A 25,177-nucleotide genomic window follows, 5' to 3' on the forward strand; every position below is an offset into this window, starting at 1 on the left:
AACTCTTATAGAATGTATAAAAAATGCCCTTAAATATAAGGGTTTATATAAAGTCATAAACATACATGTGCATGACGCATCCAACATCATACAAGTTAATTTTCTGAACATACCTGACTAGCATCCTTTATATGTATGTTGTCAACTAATTTGCATAACAACCAAAAATACTCTTTACATCCAGGTTTTAACATTGGTTCTTCTTCATAATCATCTATCTATAAAAAAAAATTTCAACTTTGTGAAAACATTTTTTTGTGTGTGAAAACATTTTAAAAAGGGGATTAACTTAAAATTATAATACATTTAAGGAACTACAGACCTTATGAAAAAATTGGGTCCCTATATAAACAGTATTCAAAATTCAACAAAAAATGGAAAGAACACTTCTAGCTTCTGTAACATTAGAATAACTAGACCCGTAAGCGAATAGTATGAGAACTTTCAGAAAAATAATACCCTCAAATTTCTTACAACCCACTCAGAAAAGTCATTATATGAGCAACATTTAATGCTAAATAATGTGACAGAAATGAAGAATTCAATGAAAATGTGTCAACAAAAGAAACCTAAAGAACATAAGTTTAGCTACCCATATGCAATGGTCTATTATTATAGTCTAAATCTAAAACATAAATCTAATCTATAACATAAATAACACTTTAATATCTTACATATTGATGACAGGTAAATACGGAAGAAGAAAAAGAAGAAGAAAAAGTAAATCCTACAATGCATCATATTTCTGGGGCTTTACTAACGCCAGAAATTTACTTAGTGAGCTCTGAATTTATTATGCAGAAGGCTTTTTTACAAGGCTGGTATATACACTGGAGTGGAAAAAATTAAAATTTTAAAAATTTTAAAAATGAAAAACTCAGAATATCATAAAGATTAAAAAAAATCTATGTAACTAAATGAGAAGAAAGCTACATTTATGATGTTTTTATCATTCCGTTTTAGTAAGAACAAATGCTATTTCGAAAACTCCATTCCCAGGAGTAACGTGGACACAGTATGTCCACAACGTTGTCACTTTAAGAACTCTAACTATTCTCCTGGTAAAAATTACATACTAAGCAAGTACTCAAAATTACTGCAAGCATGTAATACAATGACAAAAACTTGGGGCAAAGAAAATTGTAGAAATAGAAACTTCTCCTAAAACAGTAAAATCTTACCCTGATAGGTTTGAGTGCTTGAGCATCAGGAAGAAATTTCAATAATGTTGAAGCAGCCAATAGCAGAAAAGAGCGATTGATTGAGTCTCCTCCATCCAGCCCTGACAGAGATAACTTATAAAGACCATTGCAAGACTCATGACGGACCGCCGTCTAAATGAAAAAGCAAGTTCCAAAGATAGTCTTGAGTTAAGTATTAAAAAGTTAATCTTTAAAATCAGTGTCAGCAGAAATAACATGTTACATAGTTTCCTTAGTAATACTTCTTAAATGCAATGTTCTCATCACATATTCACACACATAAGTCTGATCAAATAACGTACCCCCAAAGAATATAGCACTATGTAGAAACATGTCAGAACTTTCCAAATATGGACATGAAAAAAGACAAACACTACAATAACAACAAATACAAAAGGGACAAAGGACAGAATATTCTTAATAATTTATAACACTAAATAGATAAAATATTTTCAGAACAAGAAGCAATTTAGAAAATACTTATATCAAAACATTTTATAGTTTCTAAGGGACTTGCCCAAGTGTCAAATCCTTACCTGTGACACAGCCAGAACAAGAATACATGTGCATTCAACTCAAAGCCTAAATGTATTAAGACAATGCTGCCTAAAAAAGATGTAACTATTTTAACTAATGTGGCTAAGTATTTTAAGACACTTAAGTGTTCTAAGAGTATGTTTCTTTCATTTAGGAATATGGTATAGTATCAAGATACGGGTAGTGACAATTACACTGACTTCAGTGTTGACACTGGAATCAAAATATATTTGATTTATCCTTTGTGTCTAGGGATACACTCTAGTAGAAAAAGGAAAAGAAGCTTCCTCTAAAATATAAATTACCAAAAGCAACACTCCTGTCTTTCCCAGAAAAAAATTTTCAAAACTCCAAAGCAAAATAATCATGGATTTATTTCAGAAAAAGAAAAATATGAATGCTCTAAACTATTTTACATTCATAATTTTTTTGCATTTTTATTTAAAGTCAATTAGCTAACATATAGCATACTATTAGCTTCAGAGGTACAATTCAGTAATTCATCAGTTGTACATTACCACCCAGTGCTCATTACATCACGTGCCCTCCTTAATGTCCATCACCCAGTCACCCATCCCTCTATCCCCTCTTCTCCAGCAACCCTCAGTTTGTTTCCTATGGTTAACATTCACATTTAAGTGTAAAGAGTACAAAACACTCTCAATCTTAAAGTGTTTAATAGGTACATTCCAGGTAATAGGATATGTTTATGAAATCATCTCCACTTGTTTCCATTATCTTTTTTTTAATTATCAATGCAAATAATATAAAAAATATGAAGAGTAATAGTGCTGATTTTCAATCTTTATCTTACCTCAGGAATAAGGAGAGTCAATTTCTTTAACCAATCTTGTAAATGGTCACTATCAGCAAGGCTAGATTTCACTAAAGAACAGCAATGCGCCCAACTCACCAAGAGCCACATTGAATAATGTGAAACTGAAGAGAAATTAGGAAAAAGTATAACTATAAGGCCTGTGTTGTAAAGAAAACACAATGTTCATTATTAAAGATTATCTAATTATGCAAATCTCTATTAAAAATTAGTTTTGTGGAACCCTTACTTACCTTCATGCCTAGACCTGTGATCGGACTGAGCTTTCAAAACTCTGTAAAGTAAAAAAAAAAAAAAAAAAAAAATCCACCACCACTAATTAATTTTAGCAATAAAATATAAATGATTCAATTTATTACCACATATCCTTTAACGTTTATGCAATGTACCCTCTACAGAAAAAGAATAAATTTTAACAAACATATGTTTCCTATGGTGTTTATCTTTTAAAGAAATACTGATAAAATATTACAGACCACTCCATATGACTGTTCAGATTTAACAAACAATATCTGAGTGAATACAGTATTGACTGAAATAAGTGAACCCTCAAGAAATGCTCATGATGGGCGAGCTGGGTCGTGCAGTCAGCTAAGCAACCAATCTGATTTCAGCTCAGGCCCTGACCTCAGGGTCATAAAACTGAGCCCCCAGGGGACTCTGTGCTCAGCTTGGAGCCTCCTTATCCCCTCTCCCATTCCTCCTCCCCATTTGCTCATGCTCACACACACTCTCACTTTCTCTCACATAAATAAATAAAATTAAAAAAAAAAAAAAGATTTACTTACTAAAGAGGTGTATTACAAACAGAAAGGATGTAATGGTTTAGATTCTAAACATCAGACTTCTAATTTTAAAAATAGTCATACACTAACATACAATGCCCTTCCTTCCTGTTAATGCCAATTTCTATCAGAAATGGTTAAAAGCAAATTACTAAAAAGTAGAGAAAACTAATTTAGTTCTGTATTATTTTACATCCATTTTTCTCCACACATTTAGTTACTTCAGTGAAAAATGTATTACTTCAATTTAAAGTATTAAAAACTTTCATTTTAGCAAAACCAATGAATGGGGATTGCCTGTCTTACAAATAAATTGTTTAAAAAAGGAAGGCACTGCTCTCTAGCATCCTGACTTTGTTATAGTTAATAAAACACCTTTCAAAAATCTCAAAAAACAAGACTTATCTACATTACTGATTTAAAGTAAAAAAAGTACTGGGGCACCTTGATGGTATAATCAGTTAAGCATCCCACTCTTGGTTTCAGTCAGCTCAGGTCCTGTTATCAGGGTAGCGAGATTGACCTCTGCTCTGCATCCTGGCTCTGTCCTCAGCACAGAGTCTGGTTAAGATTCTCTTCCCTCTCCCTTCCCACTCCCTGCACTAATGCACATGCATTCTTAATCTCTCTCTCTCAAATAAATAAATCTTTAAAAAAAATAAAAGGTACTAAGAAGTTAAAACTTGTAAATCACGTATGTGTCCATGTTTCATATTTAGTTATTATCATATTGATATAACCAACTTTACCAACAGCAATCTACCCATCCACTTTTTAAATATGCAGCATTAGAAGATTTTTGATGGTGCACCTGGGGGCTCAGTTGGTTAAGCATCTGCCTTAAGACTCGACTCAGGTCATGATCCTGGGATCAAGCCCTGCCTCGGCTCCCTGCTCAGCTGGGAGTCTGCTTCTCCCCTCTGCCCTTCCTCTCAGCTCATTCATTCTCTCTTTCTCAAATAAATAAATAATCTTAAAAAAAAAAAGAAGATTTTTTTATAACACAGGCAAAAAGTATGCTCTAGGGGCACCTGGGTGGCTCAGTGAGTTAAAGCCTCTGCTTTCGGCTCAGGTCATGATCCCAAGGTTCTGGGATCGAGTCCCGCATCGGGCTCTCTGCTCAGCAGGGAGCCTGCTTCCCCCTTCTCTCTCTGCCTGCCTCTCTGCCTACTTGTGATCTCTGTTTGTCAAATAAATAAAATCTTTAAAAAAAAAAAAAAAGTATGCTCTAGCTGCCTTAACTGATATAAACCTAGCACCATATGAATCAAGCTCAGCTTGGTTATCTATGGAAAAGATAACAGTGCATGAACAGGCCTAGAGAAAAAAACAGGAACGGGGGGCAAAGGGAATGGGCTCACATTACAAAGATGGTAAAATGTTCTTTAAGAACGGAACTAGTAGAATGAAAAACGAGAATTGCCAGAGTGAACCAGCTTGATCATACACACGTTTATTTTTCCTTGTGTGAGGTTAACCAAGTCAAGTGAACAGTTCTTAGTTCTCATGTACTAAAAGCGAACTAAAAATGATTTGGCCTTGTTAAACTCAATATATCCTGGCATGTGTAATAATAGAGCATGGGTTAGTGAGGACAAAGAGGAAGGGATAAGAATTATTTAGCTAGGGGCGCCTAGCAGGCTCAGTTGGTTAAGCATCTGCTTTTGGCTCAGGTCATGATCTCAGGGTCCTGGGACAGCCCTGCATCAGGCTCTCTGCTCAGTGGGGAGCATGCTTCCCGCCCTCTCTCTGCCTGCCTACTTGTGATCTCTCTCTGTCAAATAAATAAATAAAATATTTTTTAAAATAAATAAACTCAATAGAAAAAAATTTTTAAAAAAAAATTTTTTTAAAAATCCAACTATTAGCTATTTACCACAAATAAGGTCAAGCACTTTCAAGCATGTTTACATTAGCTTTATAAATCATTCAAGTATAATGGCAACACCTACAGAATACAGAGAAATTAATTTTACATACTTTAACATGACTTACGTGATTATATAAGGCATACAGTCATGTTCCTATGTATTAGTCAGCAATTATCTATATCAAAATTTCATACATTATTTTTTTAAACCTCTACTGTAGCCCAAATAAACGGGATATTTACATGCCCAAAATATATTCATATACACATATTTCCAGCTCTATTCACCAAGGGCCTAGAAGCAAGGAAATCTCAGTAGTGACAAATCCACCAAGAGCCCGTATTTTTGGAAGTTTCCCACCATCAGTAAATAGGGCTTCTAAAATAAATGGCTGATTCCAGGACTAAGGTAGAGAAAACTACATGCCTTGAAGATCTTAGAGTGATAGGTAAAATAAAAAAGGACTCCTCTCTTCCACCACAAATAATAAGAATATGTCAAAAGGACACATGAACAAGCTTGAGGAGGCAAACTCAGGTACAATTTGAGTAAAGTGAACAGTAATTAATAGTCATGAACTACAACAGAGTGGGGGGAAAAAAAATCCATGAATTCAAACTGATACTAAAAGGGAGGAACACAAAGTTCTTCCACATAATAGAATTTCAACCAATAAACATAAAATGAATGGTTAAGAGAAAATCACTACTTTACAAATATTTCTTAAGGTTTGATTCAGACAAGAATCATCACTGAATACTAAAAATCAATGAACAAAAGTTTTATGAGAAGCAGCTTCCTACAGGTCACTTTTAATTGGAAAAAATCAGTAACCTTATTATAGGGAAACCACATAAACTAATAAAAGTTAGTATCACTAATAAGGGGATCAACTGACATCAGCAGGATGTATTGGGAAAGACACATTACTCATGGAGTACTTCTGCTAAAAATATATCATCTGTATTTAATCATGAACAATCAAAACTGTTAGAATTAGAAAACCTAAATTAAAAGATGCTTTATAAAAGAACTAGCCTGAAGTACCCAGAAATGTCAGTATCATGAGAGAAAGGCTAAGAAAGTATCTCTGATAAAAGAAAATGGAAGAAATAACTAAATGCAGTACAGAATCCTAGACCAGGGGGAAAAAAGTGTCATGAAAAAAAAAAAGAAAGTGTCATGAAGAGTATTAATGGGACAATTTGATTTGAGTGTGGACTATACATTAAATAATACTGTCAGAGCAATGTTAAACTCCCTACATTTGAGTCTTTTACTCAAATTATTAAGAAAATGTCCTGATATCGAAGTATTATTGGTAAATGGTCATGATATCTGAAATTTACTCTCACAAAATTAAAGACAATATGTAAATATGTGCACACAAACACACTGAAAATGCACACTCACAATTATGCAATAAAATTGGCAAAATGTCAATAACACACAAATGAAAATGAACAATATGAGAGTTAAAATACCCTAAAAATTTTTCTGCTAATCTTTCAAGTTTTTTCAAAATGAAGCTTTAAAGTACTATATTCTTGGTACAAATACAGACATTATTATGTAAAAACTTCATACCTAGGAGCCAGATTATCATACGTATAAGCAACAGACATAAGTCGCTGAATCAAACTGGTTCCTTGGACAAGAACAAGAAATACCTTTAAGAGAAAAACATTTAAAAAAAATCTTTAAATACACTAGAACACAAAAATGCATTTTTAACCCAAGATTCCAAATTACTTTTTTGTCTATGACAAGGAATATCATATTATAAAAATATCAATATTGAGAATTTTGCAACCAAAATTAAGAACAGCAACTAAAAAAAAGAAAATTTATAAATATAGAAGCAAAATTATTCTTTATATTTGATTCACAAATTCTTTACAGGTCACCCAGGTGGGTGAAAAAAAATATATTACACATGTCAATGGTTCACTGGGGTGATAAGAATTAAACACGTTTTACCTCTCACATAAGGGGGAAAAAAGCCAACCAGTGGCAGATAATCTCAACCATCCTGAACTAAAAAGAGAAAAGAACGAATACAGAGCACAGATTCCAGATTGAAAATCCTGAGGTTCAAAATTTAGTCTGCAACCTTTCAAGGTATATGATAATAATACATATTTAATTTTTAGGTTCTACTTTTTCTATATACTGAGAATTCTATATAATGTTCTATACAGTTCTATATAAAACAATTTGCTAATTTATATAAATAAAGAATTACAGACTCCCTTCTATAGATCAGAACCCTTCTGGGTACTTATGTTATAAGCACTGTTCCCATACTGGAAATGGGAATCCAGTACAGCAGATAACAGAGGAAGCACTGTAACATATTTAATACAATGTGCCACCTGAGCAAAAGCAGAGAGCAGCAATTAAACCTCTCCCTGGTGAAACCAGGACAGCTTCAAGAAAAGCTGTTTAGGTTAGAAATTTTAAAGTCTGATTGGAATTTGAACCTTTTGAAAGGGCTTAAAGGGGAGCAAATGAAATAATGCATGACAGTAAATTATGGAAAAAACAAAAAAACCAGTGTCCTTCCTCACTATCTACATATACAATATAACTGGGTAACTCTGTCTCTAGAATATAATAAAAGTTTTTGTTCCCATAAAGCTTAACATACTAAATTTTGATTATGATCAACTAATGGGAAAATATATATGGTAAGCACCTTTTCTAAACTATAAAAATGTAACACCAGCATATGCAATGAAAAAAATCTAATAAGATAATACAAACAACTATCAATGGTAGTCATCTATGACTGGGAGGGAAGGTTCACCTGTATATTCTGAATTACTGTCAATAATCATGTACTTGCATACATGTAAAAAAAAACCCAAACTTTTAAAAACTCCTTATTTGTGCATGTATTTTATACCTTACTATATGTTATTAAAATCTCAAGAGGAGATGACTAATTAAGGTCAAAAGCTTTGAAGTTATTTAATGAGTTAACAGAAAGGAACACAATCAATTTGAGTTTTTAAATTATAACCTGGGAAGATTATTCTAGGAAAAAAAATAACTAGAACATTATAGCCATGCAAGGTTAAAAATAAGTAGCTGATAATATGCAACAGTGTAGAACACATATAGATTACACTGTAGTCCCTACAGTTCTATTTTAATTGCATTAACTGTAAATGATTTATAATCCTAGCAGAGATCACTTGTCCCACTTAATCTCCCAAAATTCTGAAAGGGAAATAGGCTTCAAGTTCAATTTCACCAGTAGTTTCCAACTTGTGTTTCACTACGATATTTCTCTCTAAAAACAACTCATTACTCTGGTGTTTCTTGGGCAGCTATGAGGCAAGGTACTATTCTCAAAAGGTTACAAATGAGTAAGAGATCTCACTAAAAACTTGTCTTTATCTCTCGTCACTTCCAGTCCAGTGACGGAGCCATTCTAAAGGCAAATATTTGATCACATGAACCACTGACATAATTCTAATTATACCTCTAGATGTGCCAGTTACTGTACCATTTTTATTTAGCTCTAAATCTATCATGCTATAGAGTTGCTTTGTGATTCTAGGGCTGGTACATCACAAACTAAATTGCCAGGTAGTTTCCTATGAGGTTCTGTCAACCTGGAACAGAGATTACTTCCTTGCTTTTTCTGACAGCATTGTACTGTTAAGTATTTAACCCAGGAGAAGCCATTTGGTTTCAGGAATAGTAACAGAACCCCTTCCTCCAATGCCTCAATCCTAGGTCAACAAGATCCTTCCTTATAACCTCATTTCTCATATCTCCAACCTTTTTCTATCTGTTCCACAAACACCAGGGGTGCTGAATGGTTACCTGTCAATATTTTCTTTTTGTACATTTAGCCCCCCAATGCAGACATATGAAACCAATTCTTTATTTTAAATCTCTGTTGAAAACACCTGGAATGGACTGTTTCCCTAAATGGACCCTCAAAAATTTAGTATATAAATTACTGGGTGTAAATGATTAACTAAATCCTACAACTGGAGAACATCAAAATGTCATACAATTCATTCCTGCAATTTGGATAAAGATCTGAAAAATATTACTATTTCATAATTACTACCACTGGATTAAAAATGAAGATATCACTTCAGCTGTTAGGCCATATTGTGGTAATCTAGGATCACATTTCTTCTGCATTAATGTATTTTTCACTTTGTAAAACACAAACAGAATTCACTACTACAATTTAATGGCAATTTCTGTACTTTACCTCTGTTAATCTTGGTATATGAAGACCCTTGGCATGATCACCAGCAGCCTTTCTCGATTTACCAGGCCAAGTTCTTTTCCTATGGCTTTCTGCTATACCAGACCAGGCAAAGACATCATGATAAGCTAAATCCAAATCAGATGGATCTACTGCAAACTGGCATATTAACTTCAGCAAGCAAGCAAGACAGTCTAGTTGCCACTGTGGATAAAAAGAAAATGTCACTTCATTATTTTGATTAATTTAACATGGCCACTATATAACTTGAAATTGAAAGCTAGAAAGTAAAAAATAATTAGAGCTAGTATTTTATCAACGTGCTAAAGAAATTTTACTTACTCATGTACTATACAGAGTAGCAATCCAATCTTAAAAAAGAAAAAATCTAGGTACTAAGAGGTAAAGAAGAAAACATCATACAAATATCAGATACAGGATTTTGTTTAAAAAATACACTGCTCAGAATATATCATAATTTTAAAAAAATTACTATAATGTAAACAAAGATATAATTCACCTATCACCAAAATGAATTAAGAGACAAAGTATTTTAAGTTGTTTCCCCATGCAAGTGGCATACAGTCCAATATTTTGGAGCCAAAGAATTCTTAAGAATTCTAAAAAAAAAAAAAAAAACCCTCAACTGAAAATTCTGCATTTTACATAAGTACATTTAAAATAAAAGAAGTATTTGGTAAAATATTATGTACTATGAAAATTTCTAACTGAGTTAAAGCTCTACTTTAAAATTTTAAAAACACTTCCTTTATATATCATATATATCTATCATTTATGTGTAATTACTATCATTTATGTGTAAGATAAGAGTTTCATAGTCTCTTCAACAGTTACTTTCCTATCTTTCTAATCCCACTGCCAAACTGTACAGCTATACCAATGTACCAGGGAAGAGAATTCAGCAATAGTGTATTATAGATTTTCAAGAAATTTCAGTAATAGCCCTTTCAACAAATGGTGCTAGGAAACTGAACAGCCACATAAAAAAGAAAAAGAAAAAGAAACAACCCCTCAATCTCACTCTACATATACAAAACTTAACTCAAAATGCATCACATGGGGCGCCAGGGTGACTCAGTGGGTTAAACGTCTGCCTTCAGCTAAGGTCATGATCCCAGAGTCCTGGGATCAAGCCCACATCAGGCTTCCCTGCTTGGTGGGGAGCCTGCTTCTCCCTCTCCCTTGCTAACTCTTTCTCTCTCTCCCTCTCTCAAGTAAATAAATGAAATCTTTAAAAAAAAAAAATGCATCACAGAACTAAATGCAAATGATAACAATAAAACTTATAGAAGAAAAAACAGGAGAAAATCCTTGTGGACTTCAAACTAAGATTTCTTAGATAGGATACTAACTTAAAATTAAATACTTCTCTGCTTAAAATACACTGTCAAGGGGCGCCTGGGTAGCTCAGTGGGTTAAAGCCTCTGCCTTCGGCTCAGGTGATGATTCCAGGATTCTGGGATCAAGCCCCACATAGGGCTCTCTGCTCAGCAAGGAGCCTGCTTCTCTTCCTCTCTCTCTACCTGCCTCTCTGTCTACTTGTCATCTCTGTCAAATATATAAATAAAATCATTAAAAAAAATTAATGGAATAAAATGGAACACCCAGAAATAAACCCTTACATGGGCAAATGATTTTTGACTAGGGTGCCAAGACCATTCAATGGGAGAAGGAACAGTATTTTCAAAAAATAGTAGTGAGAAATCAGTATCCATATGCAAAAGCATAAAGGTAGACCCTTACACACTAAAACACCATATATGAAAATTAACTCAAAATAAATGAAGGCGCCTGGGTGGCTCAGTGGGTTGGGCCGCTGCCTTCGGCTCAGGTCATGATCTCAGGGTCCTGGGATCGAGTCCCGCATCGGGCTCTCTGCTCAGCAGGGAGCCTGCTTCCTCCTCTCTCTCTCTGCCTGCCTCTCTGCCTACTTGTGATCTCTCTCTCTGTCAAATAAATAAATAAAATCTTTAAAAAAATAAAAAATAAAAAATAAATGAAGGCCCTAAATATAAGGCCTAAAATAAATTCTTAGGAGAAAACAGGATAGAAGCTTCACGGCAATGGATTTGGACACATGATTTCTTAGATAGGACACCAAAGGACAGGTAATAAAAGAGAAGACAAAAATTTTGTGCATAAGACTATCCACAGAGTAAAACAGCAACCTACAGAAGGGAGAAGATATTGGCAAACTATAATATACAAATGGCCAATAAGCACAAGAAAAGGTCCTCAACTTCACTGTTTATTAAGAAAATGCAAACTGAAACCAACCTCACAGCCAGTAGGATGGCTAATACCAAAAAATCAGAAATTAAACTGTTACTGGCAAATATAGGGAGAAATTAGAACCCTTGTGCACTAGTGGTAGGAATCTAAGATGATAAAGCTGTTGTGGAAAATTGTACAGTGGTTCCTCAAAAAATTGAAAACATAACTACCATATGAGCCAGCAATTCCACTTCTGGGTATTTACCCAGAAGAACTGAAAGCAGCGTTTCTAAGACATTTATACATCTATATTCATAACAGCATTACTCAGACCAGAGAGAATATAGAAGCAACCCATGTCCATCGATGAATGCATGGATAAGCAAAATGTGGTATACACTGCATACAATGGAATATTATTCAGCCTTAAAAGGAAGGAAATTCTGTAGTATGCTACAGTAAGGACGATACTGGAGGACAATCTGCTAGTCAAGTAAGATAGTCACAGAAAGAAAAATACCATATGATTCCACTTACAGGAGGTACTCAGAGTAGTCAAAATCATGGAGACAAAGTTTGTCTTGGTGGTTTGTCTTGGGATGGGGAGAGGGGAAAATAGGGAGACACTGTTTAATAGGTATAGTTTTAATTTTACAGGATGAAAATAGGGGCACCTGGGTGACTCAATCAGTTAAGCATCTGCCCTTGGCTCAGGTCATAATCTGAGGGTCTTGGAATTGAGCCCCGCATTGGGCTCTCTGCTCAGAGGGGAGTCTGCTTCTCCCTCTCACGCTCCCTCCGTGCGTGTTCTCTCTCAAATAAATAAATAAATAAATCTTTTTAAAAAATGAAAATAGTAATGGGGATGGATGGTAGTGACAATTCCACTACAAGGGGAAAGTGTATAATACCAGTGAACTACACACTTAAAAATGGTTAAGACAGTAAATGTTAAATGTTTTTCATAACGATTAAAAAAAAAAAAAAAGCATAGTCATGTAAAGCACATGTAAAGATATTCAACATTGCTGGTCACCAGAGATTATGCAAAGCAAAAGCACCATGAGATGATACTACGTACCTAGTTTAAAGGCTCAAATTAAAAAGACTGACCACAGCAACTGTTGCTGAGGATATGAAGCAATTGGAATGCTTATACACTGTATGGTACAGCTGCTTAGGAAAACACTTCAGCAGTTTCCTTACAAAGTTAATTTTACATTTACCATATTATTCAGCAAATTCATTTCTTGGTATTTACCCAAGAGAAACAAAAACGTATGTACACAGAAAGACCTGAATGCTTGTTAGCTTTACTCTTAATAGCCCAAAACCAGAAACTCAGAATGTCCATCAGTAAGTTGAGTGGATTAAGTACTATAAAGGGATATACTACACAGCAATAAAAACTCACAACCAACCAATACATATAGTATTCATCAGCCTCAAAATACATGTTGCGTAGACACCAGATATAAAGAACACTTACCATTTTATTCCATGTATAAGGAATTCTATTAATGCAAATGTAATCTATAACAACGAAAGGCAAATCAGTGGTTGCTTAGGGCTGTTTGTTTGGGAGAATGGGAAAAACTGATGGTAAAATAACCAAAAAAAAACAACAGGGTGGAGGGGTGCCTTGGTTGCTCAGTCAGTTGACTCCTGATTTTCAGTCAAGTCATGATTTCAGGGTTGTGAGATCAAGCCTAGGGTCAGGTGTGGAACCTTCTCAGGATTCTCTCTCCTTCCCTCCTTTTGTCCCTCCCCTTCATTCTCTCCTGCTCTCTCCCTCTCTTGGTGACGGGGGAGGAACCAGGACACAACGCAGGGTGGAACTTCTGAGGTAATAGAAATGTTCTATATCTTGTTTCTGTTGGTGGATTACATAAATACCTACATTTTTCAAAACTTAAAACTACTTTTTAAAATGAGTTCATTAATTACTGTATGAAAACTATACCTCAACTTCCTATCATACACAAAAATTAACTTAAATGGATCAAAGACCTGAACACCGTAAAAAAATTTTTCAAATGGATCAAAGACCCAAACACTGTAAAAAATTTTTTAGACTGTAAAATTTTTAAAAGAAAACATACTCATTAATATTTGTGACCTTAGATGACACACTACTTTCAAGAATGAACCTTACGTAACATTATGCTAAGTGAAAGCAGCCACTCACAAAGGACCATATATGTATTATATGGTTCCATTTATATAGAATGCCCATAATAAGCAAATCCATAAGACAGTAAGTAGATTAGATTAGTGGCTGCCCAAGACTGAAATGTTTCAGGGAAAAAACGAGGAGTGACTGCGAGTAAGTGTGGGGTTTCTTTTTTAAGGGTATGAAACTTGTTCTGGCATTAGTGGTAACAGTTGTCAATGTACTAAAAAATCATTGCTTTTTAAAAGGTTGACATTTACTATATGTGAATTCTACCTCAAAAAATTTTAATTTGAAAGTATACCTCAAATAAATTCATTTTAAAGAGAAAAAAATTAAATTGTCTAACAAGAATGACTCTGAATTTTTAAGTATTCTATAATATGTTAAGAGACATGCATTATAAATAGTGGATATTAGCTGACTAGAAAGCAATCTCAGGCACGCTTAGCATCTCAGGCATTGCACAATGTGTCATATACAGTAGTTAAAATTTTTTCATAGGTAATACCTCACAAAAGTATCCACAATTTCAAAGGAAACTGAGAAAAAAAAACCTCTAGCTTATGCTGATTCCCTATAAGATTTATTCAAAACTAAACTTAGAGTGGTTTATTAACAAAATTCCTATAAATGACACATAACTACTCACTCAAAATTTTGGTTAAGTTCTCCCACTTTGCTAAAGAACTAAGGCACACTAGAATTCTAAGAAATTGGGGAACGGAGTGAGCCTGGTGGTGGGTATTATGGAGGGCATGTATTGCATGGAGCACTGGGTGTGGTGCACTCAACAATGAATCTTGGAACACTGAAAAAATAAAATTAAATTTAAAAAAAGAATTCTAGGGCGCCTGGGTAGCTCAGTGGGTTAAGCCGTTGCCTTCAGCTCAGGTCATGATCCCAGGGTCCTGGGATCGAGTCCCGCGTTGGGCTCTCTGCTCAGCAGGGAGCCTGCTTCCTCCTCTCTCTATCTCTGCTTGCCTCTCTGCCTACTTGTGATCTCTCTATGTCAAATAAATAAATAAAATCTTTAAAAAAAAAATTCTAAGAGATGAATGGGGAATAAAGACATGACTAACAATAAAACACAACAGACAATGTAATTCACAGAACTACAATAATTAATAACTGAACAGAGTATTCTAAAAAGGCAAATATAGTAATTAAATACATAAAAGTATTAAAAACCAGTGGTAAGAATAACATCTTAGTACACATTAATAGGTTTTCTGAATGTATCTTCTTTTATTAACTTGATATTAAATCAAGAACACTTGATTCCTAGGTTCCAAGATAATTCTAAAACACAAGTACTAAAAAATTAATATTTGAAAGGTATGTTTGATAATGCTATTCTGTTTTGTTGAAGGTCAGGAAATGGAGCATTTATTCCATTTAGTTCAAAACCAGATTGTGCAGTTTGGTATAGCAGTATCAATTTTTTAATATTCCACAATTTTATTTTCATGATACTGCAGAATAGTGCTTCTTCAAGTTAACAGTGGTAAAGTAAAAGTACCTTTAAAAAAAAAGTTCCATTTTGTTGAGGACCAATAATTTTGTGAAATGCTATAAAAATTCTGCAGCAATTCAATAGCTATAATTTCTGAAGCCTTACCTCCAATTTCTGCACCTATTTCATCTAAGACCAATCACAAATGGAAACACTATTTGAGTAGCACTATTATAAATAAAGAAATAGTCAAAACAAAACAAAGCAATATTTAAAAAGGGTGTTTTTCAAAATTGTACGTTTGTAAACCAGTTTTTTAAAAGCATCCAAACACTCAAGACTATATAATTGTTCATATGTAATTTATCAACCTAAAGGAAAAATGTTTATGAATTAGCCACAGTTCAGAGTCATGAATTTTGGCACTTAAAAGTTTAACAGAATTGACATGAAGAACTCTTCAAGAATAATTAGTTTATCAGACTCCCTATTTTTTAAAAAATCGATTTTACTACACTCCATAATCTTCCTTGTAACAATGAAGCATGTAACAAAAGTTATACTTGCTAATGAAAACCGGAAGTGCTTAAAAACAGAACAACTATGGACTGGTTTAAACAGTGAACTCTGACTTACCACAGTCCAGGATTCCTGCTCTTTAGGCTCCAGAATTCCAGAATTAAAAATTTCTAGTAATTGTTGAAGCCCTCCAGCACCAACAAACTGTAAGCAATTGTGAGAGTACTGGTAAGAGAGACACAGCTACAAAATGTCATAAAAAGCTGTTTTTTGATTGAGTAACTGAATACATGTGTGTATGTTTTTGTACATGCATACGTAAAAGATTACATTTAACTAGGAAATTACTCTGATTTAAATAACCAAAATACTTCTAAGCAAAGTAATAACACATCTTATTTTCAAGAAGATTTTTAAAAAGATTCTTGCCAATATCTAGAAGGATATTTTTATATTCCATTGACCATTTAATTGCAGACACTAGTATGTCCTAACAAAGTATTCCAATAAAGGAAAAAAGTAAGTGCTAAAAATAACAGCACCGAGGCATTAAATAATCTCACCTTTAACTGTGATTTTGAGTAATACACAATTTTTAAACTTTAATAGTAATAGCTTTATTTTAATAGTAAATTAGTTTAAAACCAATTAATAATTATGATACCTAGTTTTGGAAAATTAGAGAGAATTTTTATCAATACACTATATAACACGTATGATCAAACCTTGCAACTCCAGGAATTTTTACTATTTTCCACTTGATCCTCACTTGAATCATCTGAATCTGGATAAAGATCACTGTAACTTCCCTGTGGGAATGGCAAAAAAAAGTAAGAACAGGTGCAGGAGAAAAAAATTATTTTAGAATTGAAAAATAACACATTCTGGAATTCAGCTTCAGACAAAATACAAATATTTCAGGGTAAGAATGGACAGTCAATTACCGTTGACTCTCTCCTTATCCTCCTGTTAGGTTTTCCTAGTGCTTCAATAATTTCCAGGGCATATAATAGCTTGTGAGCGCTTTTAATTTTGAGAAGTTCTTTCCAATTAAGTCCATCATTACTCTTAAATTAAAAAAAGAAAAACACAGGTTTTCTCAAACCAACTTACTAAAGGATCCCTCCCAAAATAACTTTTAAAGAAAGTGATGCTATGTAAGAACTCAAATATTACATATACACTGAAATATTTTCAAACATACGAAGACCTAGTGTATAACTGGTACTCACAGTATGCTTAAAACACCAATTATTCATTAAATTTTGTTAAAATTAATATACAAAGAGCAGCATACAAAAAAGAAATCTATCTTGTTAACCCTCACAACAGATGAGGCAATTCAACATCTTTCCAATGAAAGCACTGTGCAGCCTAGTTGAATGCTTTAACTTTTAAAGATACAGCAATAAAATCTATATTTAATAAAGTCACACCTACACATTTAAGTCACAAATATATAAATCATAAAATATTATTCTTTTCTAATCTCAATTTATGATGTGACTTTCACACAATGTACATCTTTGACAACAACATTATTAGAACTACTCTGAGTCATCAACCACCATTTGCCAGGCCTACTGTATTCACATCTAAATTATTTGAGATATAGGACCTTCTGAAATCACGTGGCCAGGAACCAAATCATAAAAAACCGTTAGCGTACAACATTAGGACACTGTTTTTCCATTCCTCCTCTAAGTGTTCTATTGGTTATCTCCACAAAATAACCCTTTATTACACAGCTCTTTAAAAATTAATCTAATTTTAACACATCTTTAACAAAGACATCTAACACACTCGTGAGGTCATGACCGTATCGGAATACAGAACATACTATGAAAAAGTACTAATATAAAGACAAATTATGTTTTCTAAAGATAATTTTAGAGAACCTTAGCCTTGTATTAGGCCTATATTATTCAACTTCACTAACAAATAAATGAATATTAAAAGAACTGGTGCTTTTTACCCATTAAATGGGCAAAATTTTATTGAGGATATAGGTCAACAGGCAATTTCATACACTGGAGAAATGTAAAATGGTGCCATCCTCTAGGACAGTGAAAAGACTTCATGGGTTTACCTGTTCATCTGAGATATTCTGGAATGCCATCAACATGTTAGGACATGTAGGAAGAAGCATCAGTAGCTCCCATACACGCCTAGAGAGATTTTCTGCATGAAGATGAAGTTCTTCACATCTTAAGGTCTACACAAATAAGAACAACTGCTGATCAAGACAGATCACTTAAAAAAAACACCCTACACTTGAACTTTTTTGCATAAAACCCTTATCAAATTTGATAATATTTTTCAGTCTTACTTTAAAAGTGAGAAATAAACCATATGTTTCATGATAAATAATTTATACCTTTGTTTATTTTATTTTTTATTTACAAATAACAAACACATTTATTCAATAAACTGATCATCATGACAAGGTAGTAGTTTTTCAACCTGTTGTTACTGAACGCTTTTTGGAAAAAAAGTAACCTGTAAATCTTGGCACTTCATTTAGGAGATGTTTCAAATAGAAGTGAAAACATTTGTTTTACAAAGCCATTCAAATAAATTTCAAGAACATTACCAACTGTTTCCTCTTTGCAGGTCACTACTCTAACTAGGACAAAGTCCTGGTGATGGTGAATTAAATCCTTAATCTCACATCTGGCAAAAGGAGTACAGCTGTTTCTTTTTTACACTGCTAATCCATACATTATTCTCCAGTCTCAGATAAGCAGAGAATTAAGAGGAAAGCAAACAATTTTAAAGAACCTACTTTTTGCCATTATCTATTAAATATGAATTCTATTTTTAAGATTTTATTTATCTCACAGAGAGAGAGAGAGAGAGAGAGAGTGCTCGAGCGCATAGCAAGGGGAGCAGCAGCTCCTGGAAGCAGGGAGCCTGATGCAAGGCTCAATCCCATGGGATCATGACCTGAGCTGAAGGCAGATGCTTAGTGACTAAGTCACCTAAATACCCCTATATTTGAATTCTTTAAGATCCTGAGATAAAAGTAACCTGAAGAATGTATCAGAAAGTATGTAAGAAGTAGGTTTCTTTTATTTAAAAAATTAAAGCATAACCTCAAGAGGTAAAACAACTAAAGCTAAAATTTACCATTTTAGAATTTTCCAGAGTATGAATTTTTATAAGTCTATTACTGCTGCTGCCATAATGATTTTTTTCACTATAATAATGGGATCCCATTTCTATATATAGAATGCCATTTCTACATATAGAAAGTTTAGTTCTTTATGTATAATGATACAAAGCTAGTATACATTGAAAGCAAGCAAATCTTGGAGCTTCAATGTATCCTTTGCTTTTCTCATCCTGATGAAGAAAAGCAACCCAAAGTAACATTTTTGATTTAGCTGGGGAAATGGCACTGAAAGTTTTTCAGTAAAAAAGAATCCATTCCTTTGTAAACACCAAGTTTAAAAAAAGAAAGGAAAAATAAAAGGATGTATTCTATGCAAAAAAAATATGAGGGGGGGAAAAAAAACCAGGTGTAAATGACAATATGCCATGTTATGGTTAAAAAGCCCTACCCTTTATTTTTATTTTTATAACCTTCTGCAAGACCACACCAGTCTTAACAACAAAGACACCCCACATTGACAATGGCATGTTTGCCACAAAGTCCAGCAAGTATCTACTATAAAATGAATTCTCCCAGTTCAGGCCTCAGGTGGACTATTACAATGGCTTATTAATTGGGCCTCCTACCTCCAGTCTTTCTCTAATGTCCACCACAGTAACACCTCAACTTTGCTTCCAACAGCCCATAACAGCTTTCATTTTGTTCCTTTAAAACCTTCCATGATGATGGCAATCCATTTTACAAAGAAGAAAAATCTCATATGACCCTTTGTGGTACAGGTTCCAATCTCCTTTTTAGTCTTTTTTTAAAAATTACACTATACTCATGCTCCCAGTACTTCATGCATTCACTTTTCTGTGAATCTGTAATGCTTCTCTTTGATCCCCCAGCTAGACCCAATTTAAAAGACTCCCCTTTTGCAAAACCTTCTCCAAATATTTGTTTCCCTCCCTAATTTCTCATAACACAAGCACAGCCACCTCCCAGAAAAGTGAAGAATTTTTCTAATTATCTTTCTTGCTTTTAAACTGCCCAAATGGTGCTGACATGAAGTCATTAAGTATTTGCGGCAAAAGGTAAAAAGTCAAGGTTCAAGGCCATCTGTTACTGATTATTCTACTTGAACAAAAGTATTTTTAAAGGAATTTTTAAATTTTTTTAAAGATTTATTTATTTGACAGAGAGATGGTACAAACAAGGGGAAGAGCAGAGAGAGAGAGGGAGAAGCAGACTCTCTGCTCAGCAGGGAACCTGATGTGGGGCTCAATCCCAGGCCTCTGGGATCATGACCTGAGATGAAGACAGATGCTTAACTGACTGAGCCACCCACATGCTCCAGATTTTTAAAGAATTTTAGTAAAATGTGCCACCACAAGAGAAAAGGCTATGGGGAACAGAGGACTCAACAGCAGCTACCATGCATCCATGATCAAACACATTTTGGAAACATGGAAAAGAGTCATTTAACATTCTTGAGAAAGAAAGAATGGTAGCAATTGATTAAAGAATAGTAGAAAGCAGAATAGTAGAAAAAACAGTAGCACTGAATGTCAATCTCAAAATAATTCATGGCATGAAACACATCAATGCACATCATCTTAGAATAAGTCCATTTAAAGGCATTTAAAAAAACAAAGTCAGCAGACTAATACTGAATCCTTTAGGTGATCTCATATACTCTCTAGAGTTCAAATACTATCTTTATAGGGATTACCCATATCTAATTTCTCCAGACCAAGCCCATGCTCTGAGCTCCAAACTTAAATTTATCCAACTACTTCCTTGACATCTCCACTTAAAGTCCCACAAACATCCATTCTTCATCTCAAATGGAATCTACCCAGTTGGTCAAGACAATCCTGGACAAAATCTCCAGTTTTCCTTGTTCCTGAACATGACTCTATCCCACTCTTAATGCAATCCAATTAAATCAACTTTATTTGTCCATTCCCATCATTCTATTCCAGGGCACCGTGAAATCTTCCTTGGATTAGTGCATTAGGATCCTCGCTGCTTTTTCTATTCTTGCCAAATACATCTATTACCTTGAAAACCAGAATCAGAACCTGTGCGGAGGAGCTTAGAACAGTTTACTGCTATTCACCTTACTATGAGTAAAATGGAAGCAAGCTGCCATAGCCAGTCTGGTTCTATTCACCCTTCCAATCTTGTTCCTCTCCCACTACCCTCCACATTCCACTCATTACTAGCTCTCCAACAACTCCTAGACTTGCCTGATTCCTTATATGAAGGGCTTCAGGAATGAGATTATTGTGTGCAGATGATCCCTCAATTCTCCTTATTTTGCTGGCTCCTTTTCATCTTTCTAGCTCAGATCACATATGGTTTCCCTCAGAGAAAACTTCCCTGACCAAATAATATATATAAATGAGTTTCTTATCACTACTCCCTAATAATGTTAGTATTAGCAGCTACCTCTATCTAAAATTTAGCTATTAGTTTACCTGAAACTATCTGCCAGGCATATCAATTATTTGTCTTCCCCACTGGACTGAAGGCTGAAACTGTGCCTACTTTGATCCTTATAAAACAACACTTAAAAGAGTGTAACCAGATCATAATAGGCACTTAAATACCTAATGAATGAATAAATGGGTTCCTGGATTTTATTGTTCTTAAGAGATTACTGAGAATGAGGCACTTGGGTGGCTCAGTCAGTTAAGTGTCCGACTCTTGATTCCACTTGGGTCAAGATCTCAGGGTCATGAGACTGGGCCCTCTGATGGGCTCCCCGCTCAGTGGGGAGTCTGCTTAAGATTCTCTCCCTCTCTCTCCGGCCATCCCCCTGCACATGCACACATGCTCTCTCTAATAAAATCTTAAAAGACATTACTGGGAAAATTATTTTCCACTTGAAAGACAAATAAAACACTATAAAAATGAAATGATAAAGTCACCTCACTATCTTCCACTGCCACTTTTCCTGAGGGTGGTTTAAATGATGCAAGCATTTCTAATAAATCAAAAAGAGTAGTTAAATGAGGCTCTTGTAAAAGCAAAAGCATCGGAATGTTGTCCTTCTGAGGAGGTGGTAGGCAAGATGCTGGCAGCTGAACACCTTCCCCTTTCCGTTCTCTCCTTGGTGCACCCAAAGATACAAATACCATCTACAAAAACAATAGCAAAGGGGGAAAACAACAACACATAATTAGACATATCAAGTTTTGGTTTACTAAATCTCAGAAGTATAAAATAACTTCACACACAAACTTCACATACACTTAAAACAAAAGCAATAATAACTGCTTTTGAAGGATACCTTCAACAATTTAACTGTTGAATATAATCGTCAATAGATCATTTGAATGCAAACCACATTTGTACGTACCTGCATATCTTTAAAACCAAGCTCATGAAGTGCTTTTTCATCATAATCCGTTGTTAACTCATGTCCAGATGAAATCATCCTAACAGGTCCCATAAGTCCTCCTTAAAAATAGGAGAAAACGTTAAGTGAACATTTTGATAAAATCTAACTTATGTGCTGACACAAATATATTGTTACATTATGTGAGCCTTCCTCCTAACCACTCAATCTAAAGAGCCTCATTTCACTGAATTAATCCCTTATTCTGTTTTTTTCTTTAAAGCACTTACGAGCATCTGACATTACATATTTACTGGTCTTACCTCAAAAAAAAAAAGCAAAAAATAAAACCCAGTTCTATAAAGGCAGACATTTTATTACATTCAGAAATGTGGTTCCAGCAGGAGAACATGGCAGGCATTCGAATTTATTGTTTAATCCATGAAAATTTTTTTAAACAGGAAATGCTTGATAAGAGTAGAAAATTAAGCAAAATGATGAAATACCTAATGAATAATTTAAACCTTAAGATTGTTGAATTTTGTGAAGTTCATCTGGAAAAATTCCACTGGACAGACACTACATAGCTCCTTAGAAATGAATGAAATAAGGCTACTACTTTTCCATAATGATATAATTCTTCATCAAAACGTTACTATAATTTAAAAATATTTTATAATAAGATTTTATTTTTTTATTTGAGAGAGAGCATGAGTAGCAGGGTGAGGAAGAATCAGGCTCCCTGCTGAGGGGCTCAATCCCAGGGAGCTGGGATCATGACCTGAGCCAAGGGCAGATGCTTAATCCACTGGCCACCCAGGCACCCCATAATTTTTAAATATTTTTAAAGCTAGTATTGAAATTCATTTCTCTATTACCCTTTTGGGTTTTTCTCTCAGCACGTTTGATACTGCTTAGTTTATCCACACAGTTTATGATTCAGAATAATTTCATCAAATTTAAAATGAAAACTCCATTATGATTTTAGATAGAATATATAAAATTAACACAGTATCTCTACAATATTTGTACAGAGGCATGCTAAGTAGATATACGTAGTTAAGTGTTCATTTATGTATTTCAACAGAAACTCTACGTTAAACTTACAATACTTCGGCAGACTTTTATTAAAATGTCTTTTCCACCTTATCGAGATAATAATACAATCCATGACTGTTCATCTTTTTCAAAATATTGAAATAAAACATCCTTAGCTATGATGAAGTGCTAAGATAATTTACACTTGGCTTTGTTCCAAGTGCATGAGATACTCCAACCATGTATATAACTTTGTTCCAAAAGAAAACTAAGATGACTAATACTTTATTTAGGCTTTTGGATTCTACTTGATGTCAGACAGGCCTATACATTGAATTACACATTAACTTTTTATTATAATGGTTGAGTTGGCTTTTACAATTAACTGAACAGCTTTCTATCTTTTGCCACTTTTGAAAGCATCTTTTTTATCATATCAGGGCAACTCTCTCAGGTCCCCTCCCTCCTGGGAGCTTTGTACTATCACTTTGCTATTGCTCAAAATAAACCTTGCTTTCCTGCCCAAGAAAAGGAAAAGAAAACAAAGGGGAAAAAAACCAAACTGCTTATTCCTTAAGAGCTCTAGAAAGAGTTACTACCTTTTAAATATTTCAAATCTTAATGTAGTAAATGTTTCGAAACCAGAAAAAGTAACAAGAAATCTGGAAAAACTCTTAGGGTACAATGATATATTAACACATCTACATTTTACCCTCTGAAATTCCAATAAAGTAAATTTTCAAAATTTCACTAATTTTAGACCAGGAAAAAAAGCAAAAGGAGAATACCAACTAAGTTTGCAAGCTGAAAAGCAAATGAACTTGTGGCAGCTAGTAAGACCCCCAAAAAGATGAATCTCAATCCAGACGCAGGCTTACAATCTATATTTATCCTGGTTGAACACAGGAAGAAAACCAACACCTGACAAAGCAGGAGGTGGGGGTGGGAGAAGAGGGGGAAACAAAGGGAAAAAGAGAGGGAAAGGAGAAAAGGAAAATAAAAGCAGCTCCATGATCTATGAGACATTAACAAAAAGTCTAGGATACACTAATGTAGGGGCCTAGAAATTAGGTCAAAGGGAAAGGAAAAAGAAAAAATATTTGAAAAAAATATAATTGCTAACCTTTATCTAATGTGAAAAATATAAACACAAAGACCCAAGAAGCTGAACTTACCCAAAGTGCATATACACAAAACACAACAAGGCACATTAAAATCAAACTGCTGAAAACCAATGCAACAACAACAACAACAAAATTTCTTGGGGCACCTGACTAGCCCAGTTGGTAGAGGATTCAAGCCCCATATTGGCAGTAGAGATTACTCTAAAAAAATTTAAAACCCAAAACAAAAAATTTCTTTAAAATTAACCACAGTTGAAAAGACACTGCGGGGGCACCTAGGTGGTTCAGTCAGTTAAGTGTCCAACACTTGATTTCAGGTCAAGTCATTATCTAAGGGTTCTGAGACTGAGTAGACCTCCTGGCTCCCCGTTGGGCACCGAGCCTACTTAAGAATCTCTCTTCAACAACCCCCTAAAAAAGGGGGTGGGTTCACCTGTGTGGCTCAGTTGGTGGAGTGTCAGGCTCTTAATTTTGGATCAGGTTGTGATCTCAGAATCCTGCAGTGAAGCCCTGAGTCAGCTCCAAGCTCAAGCTCGACACTAAGTCTGCTTGGGATTCTTCTTCTTCTTCTTCTCCCTCCCCCTCCACATGTATGTGCCTTCTAGCCCTCACTAAAATAAATAAAATCTTTATAAGAGGGGGAAAAAAAAAAAAGCACAGTGTATATACAAAGGATGAAAGGGAAAAAAAAAAAAAGACCAAGCACTTTTAATCAGAAACTC

General features: G+C 34.4%; 1 protein-coding gene across 6 annotated transcripts in view; it reads right to left on the minus strand.

Moving 5' to 3' along the window:
• The window catches only part of USP34 (ubiquitin specific peptidase 34), a 250,840-nt gene that overhangs the window by 76,787 nt on the left and 148,876 nt on the right, over positions 1-25,177 (minus strand). For 5 of the 6 annotated variants that reach the window (XM_044264036.1, XM_044264038.1, XM_044264039.1 and 2 more), the window contains 12 exons: positions 22,315-22,415; positions 21,884-22,093; positions 17,940-18,065; positions 16,795-16,917; positions 16,576-16,659; positions 15,968-16,054; positions 9,471-9,671; positions 6,818-6,900; positions 2,808-2,848; positions 2,554-2,714; positions 1,182-1,334; positions 114-218 (listed from right to left, as the gene is read on the minus strand). In XM_044264036.1, the coding sequence (XP_044119971.1) occupies positions 114-218; positions 1,182-1,334; positions 2,554-2,714; positions 2,808-2,848; positions 6,818-6,900; positions 9,471-9,671; positions 15,968-16,054; positions 16,576-16,659; positions 16,795-16,917; positions 17,940-18,065; positions 21,884-22,093; positions 22,315-22,415 (1,475 nt within the window). The remainder of the gene's footprint in view (positions 1-113; positions 219-1,181; positions 1,335-2,553; positions 2,715-2,807; positions 2,849-6,817; positions 6,901-9,470; positions 9,672-15,967; positions 16,055-16,575; positions 16,660-16,794; positions 16,918-17,939; positions 18,066-21,883; positions 22,094-22,314; positions 22,416-25,177) is intronic. The other variant, XM_044264037.1, reaches the window with a different exon arrangement.

The sequence above is a fragment of the Neovison vison genome, chromosome 8 (genome assembly GCF_020171115.1).
Source record: "Neovison vison isolate M4711 chromosome 8, ASM_NN_V1, whole genome shotgun sequence".
Lineage (NCBI taxonomy): Eukaryota > Metazoa > Chordata > Mammalia > Carnivora > Mustelidae > Neogale > Neogale vison.